Genomic DNA, 12,760 nt, shown 5'->3' with positions numbered 1-12,760 from the left:
TCTCTTTCCTACCCTTAGGGTCACACTTTTAACTCTTCTTAAAATCCGTAAAAAGTCAAATGAGACTAAGGGAATAAGAGGTGGTATGGTAAAATGAAGCAAGCCAATAATAATAAATATAAAAATAATAAAAACAAAATGGTAGAAAAAATAGTAAAAAGGTGATGTAGAAAGAGAGAGAGAGAAAGAGAATGTAATGATTTAAAGAGGATATGAAGCTCGTGATGAGAATTTTCCCTCTTTGCAGGTTTCTTACAGCGGCAGATCAGCCCAACCAAACGAATTCTATTTCTCTCTCTCTCTCTCTATCTACTTCATCACCCCAGCCCCAGCTTTGGAGTTTGGACTATTTTCTCGTGAATCTTTTATCATTTTTTTATATGACTCAATAATTCGATATTTATCTTATTTAGTAAGATAACAAATTTATTTATTTTAATTCGACTCAAAATATTTAGATTGATTCAAAATTAATTCTGTTAGAGTATATAATATATCCTGGGGCTTCAACCATAAGCTTCCCCAAGATATGTTATATACTCTAACAAATTCAATGATCCAAGATAATATATCTATTTTGACCTACTAATAAGAATAATAATATCAAGTGTTAATCTCAAAAAATAGAAATCAACTAAATATTTCGCCTTTTAACCTTAGGAAGTAAAATACTACCTTCTATTCAACCCATTAGTCTCATTTAGTTTTTTACACTTCTTGAAGCAACATTTTAACATTTAATATCTTTAATTATTCTTAATTAAAAATTATAAAAAATTAATATTAATAATCTTTGTATTTAGACGAATTAAACAAGATTTTATATGACTATGTTTTAACTTATAGACTAAGAATAAAATACAAATTAAGAGTGATAAGTGAATAGCAAAAAATATAAATAGAACGACTAATGGGCAGAATAGGAGGGAGTAATATACTTTCTCGATTTTTTACTTACATCCAAGTTCTATTCATAATTTTATGGTATTTTACACATTTTGTATATTATACAAGAAAAAAATATAGTCAAATAAAATACTATTAATTTATACTGGTATTTAACTCTAGATTTTAACAATTTCATAAAACACAAAATAGACGTTTGAGAGCAATAAAAGAAAAGGAAGAATATCTTTTTGCTTATAAAACCAAATATTGAAGCAGAAGTAGTCAACCCTTTTATCATTCCCTTTCTATTTTCTTTTTTCTCTCCTAACTTTTTCACTCCGACCATATATACTTCTTCATTCATATATTATTCCAATCTTATTAAATCCAAAAAAAAAAAATGATGGAAAGTAGTAAAAATACTACTTCTAATAATAATAATAATAATAATAATGGTGTTCGACAATATGTAAGATCCAAAGTTCCTCGGTTGAGATGGACTCCTGATCTTCATCGTTGCTTCGTTCATGCCATTGAACGTCTTGGTGGCCAACAAAGTTTGTTCTTTTCTCTCTTTATTTAATTATCCCGATAAAGTATATAATAGGAGTATATTTCGAAACTATATTTCAATTTTAATTTTTTTTATTAAATTGAAGTTTTTACGTGATTGAAAATTGAATATACTTTCTCTGATTTTTAATTTAATGTGATTTCTGTAAAGTTAATATAATAAAAATATACAAGATTTCACCTGTGTTTTACTTATTATGTTTTACATAGGAATTATATTAAGTATTTTCTTTTATTCTCTTGTTTTTACTTGGAGCAATTTTAATTTTGCACTATTTATGTGTTTTTGTAATCTTGATTGATTAATCTATTTTTATTAAATTGAATTGTTTTTTATGATTTTTTTTACTTAATTCAAAATATTTTTTTATTTGATAGTTTTTTGAAAGTTTACTATAATCTTGATTATTGATGATAATTTTTTGAATTATGATTATGAATTTCAGAGGCAACACCAAAGCTTGTTCTACAGTTAATGGATGTAAGAGGGCTTACAATTTCTCATGTGAAAAGTCATCTCCAGGTTTTTTTTTTTTTTTTTTTTCATGATTGATTGGAATTTTTTTTTTAAATCTTATATTTTTTTCAATTTTAATATTTTGTTTGTTTTGGTGGTTTGTCTAAGCTTTCACACTTGATTGTGTAATTTGCACTAATTTTTTTTGGCTTTGGTATAAATAATGTTATTATTTTTTTTTTAATTTTAACAGATGTATAGAAGCATGAAGACTGATCATTTTAGTAGACAAGGTATTAATCCTTGCCATCTTTTCATTTTGTTGTCGATATTTCTTTTATGGTGATCCCCTAATCTTGTTTCTAAAAACATAAAACTTATTAAAGGGTGAAGTTTAAAGTATTTCTATTTTTTAAAAAAATTAATAATAATTAATTAATATTAAATAAAAAAATTCATTACCTATCTTATCAATAACAATTTCCATTGTATCATGAAATTATCTTTTTATAAGACGGACTCATATAATTAATGTATTTTTCTAATATATTTAATTAAAATATATTTATAATATCATTCTCGTAGTAATAAATACTTGAAAATTATGTGCATTTTGAGCATATTAATAAAGTTTTTGATAATTATAAGAAAATTATTCTAATACTAGTATGAAATATTTTGAGCTAATTAATATTAATATTAGATACTTTTTTTTTTCTTTACGTTTACTTTTTATAAAGTTTTCAAAGAAATTTTAAAATTTAATATCTCTAATCACACGTCATAAAAATTATTAAAAAAAATGAAAATAAAGTTTACGAATATATTATTATTTTATATGTGTCTAAAAATCATAGTCAAAATCCCTTTTTCTTAAATTAAAATATTCTAAATGAGAAGAATATTACAAAACGGAGGAAATTTTATTTTGTGCAATTGTGTTATAGATTATTTTTAATAAATTTTCTAAAATAGAATAGTCAAATATCAATTCTTTATAGTGATTTACCATATCACATATCCTTGTAAGAGAAATAAAAGCAACAATAGCTTTCTATGTATGTTCCCCCAAATGGGTTCTTTCTCTACTCTTGTAATCAAAGATTTTGGTTTACCATATCATATCCTTTTTAGTGAGTTTTGATGTCTCACTTCATTTAATGTCTTAACTTATTCTATATACACTTCACATTGATTAAAAATTTGACTAAAAGGGATATATGCCAATAAATTTCAACATTAATTGAGAATTAGGTTATATTTGTATATCTTACTTTTTTTTTTTGGAGGAATCTGAATTTGCTTTCTCTCAACTTACTCATATATATATATATATATGTACATAAAAATTTCCCAATTTTCCTAACTTCTCAAAGGACTCCTACACTTAAAGTATAATTTCAACTACTATTTCATACCTTATATGGATCAAAGTTTCACCGACAATACAACATCAATTATATGATCAATGCAAATTAAAGCCTTATTTAAATATATTCAATATAAAAAACGATAGTGTATATAACATGTATTCTTTTAAATTTTTGGTTGATTTGGTTCTTTTTGACATAGTCTAAGTTTAAACGGATAATTAAAGACCTAAGATCTACAATATATTTTGTCAAAAATGTATTTATAATTTACTCTATTTATTCACGTGTGTTGAATTATGGCTAAAAAACACACTCCATGATGAAAAACAAGTAAAGAGAGCAAGGGTTTTGAAAGAAGCTTTAGGTTGTTTTCTCATGCATTTTGTATAATATAAATAAATGGGTGTTTAATTATATGTTACTTTTAGGAGACAAGGGGTTCACCCAGCAAAGGAAACAAGCTTTTGAGAATCATGATAATAAGAATGGAAGTACTTGTTGTAATTATATTATTGAGCAAGGGAAACAAGATGTGGGGTTGCATCATCTATCTTCCTCAAATCTTACTAATCATGTTTTTCAAGATCAACCAACATTTTCTCATGCATTCCTTCCTTCTAAAAGGTAGTAATTAGTCTTCTTTGATCTTTAACCCTACATACATTCATTATAATATGTTAAATATTAAGTTAATGCATGGTTGTAATTTGAACTCGATTGTTTTGACTGGTTTTCTTGGTCTTGTTTAAAACTTCTTTTGATATTTTTTCCTAAGAAATAATTATCTTTTTCAAAAAGAATTCTAATCTCGTTTGGTTGATCTGAACATGACACAACCCAATCTAAAATGAACCTGATAAAAAATGATTATGAGTTAGGTTAATTGTTGGGGGCTTTCTCTTTTACCCTTATGACAAGAGTTTGTTTATTTATTACCACCTACTGAAAGGATTAATTTCATTTTCATTTGTATGTGGAGCTTTTCTAGTCCATCCTAACAAAAAGTGTTTTTAGAGTATTGCAAATAATATAGGTCATTATATGATAATAGCAAGGATAAAATTAATTTTAGCACTCTTTTGTTCAATATCCCCTTATGAAATTAGTGGTGATGCGATGATCATATTGTAATTTCACATTAAATGTGGATTTATGAATAATAGACACAATAAAATCACTTTGCTTATTACTTTAGCATTTAATTATTTATGTATTTTATTATTAACATTAGTAGCTATATGAAGTACAAATATAAAAAGTATTTTTTTAGTTGCTAATATCGTTAAAAAAATACATTTATAATTGCAACAATTTTTAAAAATGCATGATGATGAACAATTTGTTTGCTAATTATACATAAAATTTTAAAAATTTAACTTATTTAAATTGTTTTGTATTAGAATAAATATTCATTATTTATCATTTTAAGTCGTTTTGCTTTAAATTTATAAAAATAAAATGATCGATTTTTTATTATTTTGATTTTGTGGGTATGAAATGATATTGAAATCACAAAAGGCCAAGATTGGAGGAAAGGCATAATAAAAGTAGTAGTAGCAACATGATGATGATGATGAGAATTACTCCAAATATGTGTTTGAGTATGAGTGAGGAAGAAGAAGAAGAGGAAGAAAGGATAAGAAAAAATCCAAAAAAGTACACATCTTATTGCTTGGTTGATGATGATTACAAAAGTCAGAAGGAGTCAATTTATAATAATTCAAAGGGTGAGACAAAAATAGGAGGAATCATTCCATTAAATCAGAATTACAGACAACAAGATCAACATTTTGAACATCAAAATCTCAATATTATCAGATGGCACCAACACCAACACCAACAATACTCTCTGTCTCATCATCATCTTCTTCCACTTCATCCTCATCATTCTCATCTCCTTCCCTTCAAGGTACTTCTATTTTTTTATACTTTCTCTTTTTTTTTTTTTGTTAATTTTTACATTACGGCTATTGACGCTATTCATTGTTCAAGCTTATGTTATATATGACGGCTAATGTGTAACAATAAAATATAGTCAAGTGAGATCTTATTTGAATTGCATAATTGAATACTTTTATATTATTAACTTTTTATAATTTTAGATGTGTATAGTTCAATATATGTTAATGATTAAAATAACACATAGAATTACGTAAAATATCAAATGTTTCAAATATAATGAAACGGAGGATGCACTATATGTTATGGCTAGTGTGTAAGTAAAATTAAAATATAATTATGTTATTACGTAGTATCTTATTTGAATCGTCTAATTGTGTATTTTTATAATAAAATATTAATTTTTAAATATTTTTTAGCTATACAAAATTGAAGATACAATGAACAAAATAAGTTTTAAAGCATTAGATTGTGTGAAAAAGTAAAATTGATCAAGTATAATGGAATAAATGAAGTAAGTGATAAATGGAAAATTATTAGTTAAAATTAATTAATCATTCACCCTGCATTGCATTAGCCATTAACAAGCTTACATTACACTAGCTATTTGTTGATCAATTTTAATGTATATATCTTTTGGTTTAAAATAGTTATTATATTAATGTATTTAGTTACACATGATTAAAAATTTAAAAAGTTATATTATAAAAGCATCTATTAACACAAATCAAATATAATTCCATAAAACATAGGAAGCATGTAAACTTAAGTGGAATTATATATGTTGTAAATTTTAGTGCATGTAAATTGAAATTGAACATGATTGCAATACTTGTGTCTTGATTTGGGGCAATAATGGTATTTTAACCAAAGATATAAAGAACAAATTTGGAAAAAATAATAAAACATTCATTAATCACAAATTTTAGTCCATAATCCATTACTCCGTTGTTGTGTTTCATAGAGATTGCTACTGATAGTAAAATATTAATATTTTAAAGAGATATATCAGTATGACTATTAATTTTAAAGAGACAAATAAAATAGCTATAAATATGATAAACCTATTCTAGTTTTTTGGTACAGATTTTCTGTAGAAGAATAATTTCCATAATTTCTCAATTGTGGTCCATTGTAAAGAGTAGTACTAGTAGTATATTAATATACTTTGCTGAATTTAGCAGTTTACTCTTTACTCTAAATAATGTTTGAATGTTCATGTACTATTTCAACTTGCATTGTTTTACACTTAAAAGTAAACATCTGTCTTCTGAAAACAGCAGTGTGCTATTCAGCCTAGATGTTACTGTCTTATTTCGAGTTGATTTTCGGTTAAATGTTTTAGGTCGGTTTAAAATTGAGTTTTGTGTCTACATTGATTTTTATAAAATTTTAAATTCATTTTAAAGTCGGGTCAAATCATGCCTAATTACTATGTTAGATAAATATGGGATCGTTTGATCTGTTTTGTACACCTCTAAATGGTACGCATGGCTTAGCCGGAAAAATTAGTTGATTAGAATTGTGATTATTTTAAACACAAAATTCGTTCCAATCATTATCACGTAAGATCTGATATTAAATGATGATAAAAAATTATCAAAAAACTCATTTATGAATGAAAATTCCATTATCTTAGCAATGATATAACATGTTCAATACCAATAATCAAACGATATATTAATTACCCTTAGTTTTCAACGATCGTTTATATGCAAATTTTAAAAGATGCTATAAGTAGAATTTAGATTTACAGATTAAGATAGGAGAAAAATTCATTTGAACGATTATTGATCATAAAGTACTAGAATTAATTCATCTAGTCGATTTTAATCTTTTACGAATAAAACCTTTGGATTTATTATTAATTGTCATTGCACATTTCCATTGTTACAGAAAACCACAGCAGAACATGATCAGCAAACTGCCCAAAATGAAGAACAATACAATTACAAGCATCAAAACTCACAGACATTATTCCCTTCTGGGAATCGAACCGAATTCGAGATCGAACAAAACCAAATCGACGTAGACTCAGCAGCAGCTACACAAACAGATGATAATGAATGTAGCTTATCTTTATCTCTCGCCTTACAACGACAGGCGAAATCGGCATTGTTAGTCCAAAGGAGCACCAATTATTCATCTACTAATGTTAGTGAGATTAGTGATAATCAGGCAATTAGTTCATACTCATCTTCTTCTGCTTGGGATGATCGTCTTAATCTTGATCTATCCATTTCTCTTTGTGGTACTTAATTAATCATGTTTAATTTTTCAACTTTTTGAAAGCAATTTGACAGGTTATTTAATTTTCTCTAGGATTATAATATTATGTATTTGTATAAAAATTATTAGCAATTGAAGTTTAATTATTATATGATCTACTTGTAGTTGTACTTATAACTTAGTATCTATTATTAGATGTATGATCTAGTTTTAGTTGTATTTATTGTTAGAGTATATAATATATCCTGATCTCTCAACCATCAGTTTAGCTTTTGGTTAAGCTAACCAATTTAACCAAAAGCTTAAGCTTATGGTTGAGGGCCTAGGATATGTTATATATACTAACATTTATATTTTATATATCTTCTCTTGGAAAAATTATTTAGAATAATTTAAAATATTTTCTATTCTTTACTAATAAATCGCAACAAAATATAACCAAAGGTTGGATTATTTAAAAATGTTTAAAAGATTGGATTATTAGCAAAGAATGAGCAATAGATTGGATTATTTTGAATATTTTTTTTTCTTTCATAAAGTTTGTTATGGTTATAATATATCCAAAAAAATTGAAATTTAAATATTTTTAAAGGATATATATGAGTGAAAATATTTTTGGATTTTGTATGATTAATTTTAAACACTTTTTATGATTTTGTACGATTAATTTTAAACACTTTTTATTATTTTTGGATGAATTTGTTAACTTAATCTGAAGTTCTCACTTATGAATCTTCAACTCAAAATAATCTCTATTTTTGGTGAATACAAAACAATTCATACCATAAGAGTAATCTTTTTATAACAATATATATTTTCTATGTAAAAAACACTTAGATTTAATTTTTTTATTGTAATGTTTGCAATAATTTACAAAATATGTATTTCTTACTTGTAGTTTAATGTCCATTTCATCTCTTTTCAATGAAATTTACTCTTTTTTTGATAAAATATTTTCTCCTTAAACATATCAAGTGCATATTTACTTGGTGAAAATGTTGATGAAATGAAGAAAATAAAAAACGTAGAGAAGAATGGTGTGTTGCGTCTCACGTGCTCCATTTTACCTTATTGCACAATTATCACTAAAACATTTAAAAAATCAAACTTTTAAAATAAGCGTAAAATTAAATAGAAAGCGATAAAATGCCATAAAAACCCTCAAAATGTGAATTAAAAGAATTTTTAATTACATGTCGAAATGATTTTTTTATATGTGTCCAAAAGCAATTGCACTTAATATCTAGACGGGTGTGATAGTTATATACACCTTATATCGATTTTATATCTGCCTTAATCTCATATTCGTGTTATATGCGCGAATAATATCTTCATTCCTTACAAATTTACTTGCTATTTTCCAAACCATAAAATACTTCTATTAATAAGACACTTAAAATCAAATCTTGGTTAATAATTCATAAACTAACATTTAAATTCATATAAAATTATCTATAAATTTAGTTAGACGAATTTATAATTTTGATATTTTCAAAATTTTGGAATACTTTTCGATGAATATACAAGAAATGTATAGTGATGTAGCATAATAATCATCAGTACATGACGGATGGATATAGAACGACAAGGGTATGAAGTGGGTGAATATATATACGAGGCGAGACAGGTGAATATGGAGCGAGTTGGGTAATTAGTGAGGAGAGTTTTATTTAATCAATAAATTATAACCATGACAAATTTATATATATATATATATATATATATATATATATATATATATATATATATATATATATATATATATATATATATTTATTTATTTGCTTCCATATACTTATTTCTTGTGAGAGTTTAACCTTTCATTTTCTAAATTGTTAAATTATATCAAAAACAATAGTGCAAATTCAATATTAATTAATTTAGAATTAACTCCATCTAGAAACTTTTAAGTTTTGCCATAATTATAAGTACAAGAAAAAGTTGCAATAAAATAAATTATTCAATTAGAAATTTGTTGCATTATCATTAACTTGATAAGTATGACATAGTAGGTAGAAGTTTCCAAATTTAACAATACTAAGTCATTTTAGCAACCTTGCAAAATCATGTCAGCAATGTCCCTATTATTAGCTTTCTTATCATTAAACAACTTACTCTTTTCGTTTTTTAAATTTTGCTAAAAAAACATTTAATTTAGAGAGAAATTCTTCTCTGGACGTCCACACTAAAATAGGGTGAATCAAGTTTTATCATTTCTGTTCATACTCTCTTCACTTCCGTTCTCATTCTCTCCCCTACTTTCATCGGCAATTTTTTTTTTATTAAATTAGGCTGAACTTCTTGTGAATGCTAGCATATTAACGAGGAAACATGAGGTGTAAACACTTCATAAGCTAATGAGATATATACCATCCCAAAATCATATGGCAACGGGAAAAAGGACTCTAAGTGTACACAATATCTGTAATTTGTCAAAGTTCGCATGCGAGAGCAATCAATTAAGATAGGACTACCTATTTTTTTGGACCTACCATTTTTAATTTTTGATCGAATTATTGGCTTTGATGCTATGTTAAATTAGGTTGGACTTATTGTGAATGCCAACATATTAACGGGGAAATACGAGGTGCACACACTTCATATGCCAACGAGATATATACCATTCCAAAACCATATGCAATGGGAAGAAGGACTCCAATAACTTATAATAAAAATATATACATCATCTTTAATTTGTCGATGTGGGATAAACCATCCCAACATTCTCATCCACATATTCCTTTCATAAACTTAATTTTTGTCTTATTTTTACATTACAAATTAATAAAAAAAATTGTATTATAAATATAGTTAAATAAAAGATCGAAGAAACTTTGTGTTTCATTTCAAGCCAAACTTACCTAAAATTTGAAATTCTTAGTCCTATATTGTAGGATTGCTCATATTTTATATGGTGTACAATTCTATTACAGTCAAGTCAAATGCTATAACTGGTGGGACGATTATCCACGTAAAACCATAAACTTATATTAGCCATATATTAATATTAACATAATAATAATAACTCTAAGTGACATTAAAAATATGGCGAACTTTAAATAAACATGAACAAATCAAAATATTATCGTATAGAAAATTTAGTATTGAGAGGAGTAAAGAAAAATCTATGTTTTTATTAATTGTTGTGCGACAGCGGAAGCAAGATCGATTAACAATCATGAAACAATAAAGAAATTTAATGCAAACAATAAGAAAATGACACAAGAGATTTAACGTGGTTCACTACCAATGTGATAGCTACGTCCACCAACACCTAGATCAAATAATTTCACTATGATCGCAAAGAATTACAAGATGAATCAAGAATTTCACTCGCAAATTACAATGGTTCTCTTGTGATCTTTCTATTTGTGAATAATGAAACCCTAGCACTAATAAAAGGAGATATATATACTAAAACCTAATTAAAAGATACTTGAGCTCCAAGAAACTCAAATAATCGTCAAAAACCCACGAGAAAATAAGACAAAACGCATAGCCGTCAAAAGCGTCGAGTCGTCTCTAGTGAGCAACGACTCGTTGCAAAAAGCGACGAGTCGTCCCCAAAAAGCCACGACTCGTGGCAAACTTTTTGACCCAAATATGCGAATTCAGAGAGGAAGAGACGACTCGTCGCTTTCTCTACTCCAGCAGTGACAACTCGTCGCCTAGCCTCTGACCCATATCTTCACTCATTCTTCTTAAATTCATCTACAACCATAATCAAGACTCGATTCGAGTCACCAATCATCAACATTAATAAAAAAAATTATACTACTATTAAAGAATTCACCTTCAAAATATATATTAAAATATTTTAAAAAGTGAATATATTACTATGAACAATATAAAAATCATGTAAAAAATTTAATTTCAATCCACCGTAATGGGTGGATGATACAATCGTAATGGAGATTTGATGCATTTTTCAAATTTTATTTACAACATAAATATTGTAGCGCATTTTTTGAACTGATTGGTTTAAAGTACAATTCGTGGCTTCGACAATATTTTGTTTTTTTAAAGAGTAGATTGCATATGCAACCCATGCATATGGTTAAATCCGCTCCTGCTTACATACATCTCATACTATTTCCTTCGTTTCTTTTTCTTTTTCTCATTTACTTTTTATATAATTTTTAAAGTAAATTTAAAATAATATCTTTAAATACGTATCATAAAAAATTATAAAAAATATATAATAAAAAAGTATACATTAAAACAAATCTAACGAGATTTCACATTGATATATTTTATAATCTATATATGTCTTAAAAATCTTAATCAAATTTCTCTCTTCAAAATAGAACATTCTAAACTGGAAGAACATTAAAAAACAAAAGGAGTAATACATATGTGATGTATCAAACCTTGTCATAATTTATTTTTAATGCTAATAAATAATATAGCAAACTAGTTAAGTTATTTAATGCTAATAAATAATATAGCAAACTAGTTAAGTTAGTTTCTTTGATTTTTCTCCCTATATATCTTATAAGATCATTAAATTCTTTTATAAGCTTACGTTATTCACTTAAATATACTCTTGGAAATAATAATTTTATATTATATTAATTAAAGTATAAAAAGGTGAATAAATAAGGAAATCCTTGAATAAAATTGGTAGATGAAGGTTAGACAAGCCGTATTTTAATATATATAGGAAGAAGTGCCAGTGAAAACCATCTTTATATGAGAACCGTGAGAACCAATTAGGTTGACAAAAAATTGTTGCTTTTTTACTAAAATGTGTTACTTTTAGGCAAAAAAGTGTTATTTTTATTTTAAAAAAAAAGATGATACTTTTCCTCAAAAAAATGTACTTTCAGAAAAAAAATTTCTGAGCAAAACTTACAAAAATGTGTTACTTTTTACATAAAAAAGTGTTACTTTTCGGAAAAAACGTGTTACTTTGTATTATTTTCTTTTCAATTTTTTTTAAAGTAACACTTTTTTTTACTAAAAAGTAGCATTTTTTTTATTAAAAAAGTAACATTTTTTTGCCCAAAAGTAACACATTTTCTGTAAAAAGTAACACGTCTTTATTAGGTAGATTGGTTTTCACGATTCTCATATAAGATTGGTTCTCACCGTAACTTGACTATATATATATATATATATATATATATATATATATATATATATATATATATATATATATATATATATATATATATATAGGATCAAATAAAAAGAATTTTAAAATGAGAAGGATGAGAACGATTTTTTATTAGTCACTATATATAAAAAAAAGGATACTATATTATAAATTAAGAATATTCTTCAAATTTATGACATAGTATCTTTTTTGTGTAAGATAGTGACTTTTACAATTAAGTGT

The 12,760-nt window shown here is 25.8% G+C and overlaps 1 protein-coding gene across 1 annotated transcript; it reads left to right on the top strand.

The window, feature by feature from the left end:
- The first annotated feature begins 1,149 nt into the window (after nucleotides 1-1,149).
- LOC130823121 (uncharacterized) lies at nucleotides 1,150-7,576 on the top strand. The gene is made up of 6 exons (XM_057687739.1): nucleotides 1,150-1,445; nucleotides 1,908-1,984; nucleotides 2,172-2,211; nucleotides 3,720-3,915; nucleotides 4,810-5,200; nucleotides 7,087-7,576. Exons 1-6 carry the CDS (start codon nucleotides 1,289-1,291, stop codon nucleotides 7,447-7,449), a joined length of 1,224 nt encoding a protein of 407 aa, XP_057543722.1. The 5' UTR covers nucleotides 1,150-1,288; the 3' UTR covers nucleotides 7,450-7,576.
- Nucleotides 7,577-12,760: the final 5,184 nt, after the last annotated feature.

This window comes from Amaranthus tricolor, chromosome 9, assembly GCF_026212465.1.
Source record: "Amaranthus tricolor cultivar Red isolate AtriRed21 chromosome 9, ASM2621246v1, whole genome shotgun sequence".
In the NCBI taxonomy this organism is placed as follows: Eukaryota; Viridiplantae; Streptophyta; class Magnoliopsida; order Caryophyllales; family Amaranthaceae; genus Amaranthus; species Amaranthus tricolor.
The sequence above is the reverse complement of the archived record's forward strand: the minus strand, read 5'-3'. Positions and strand labels throughout refer to the sequence as shown.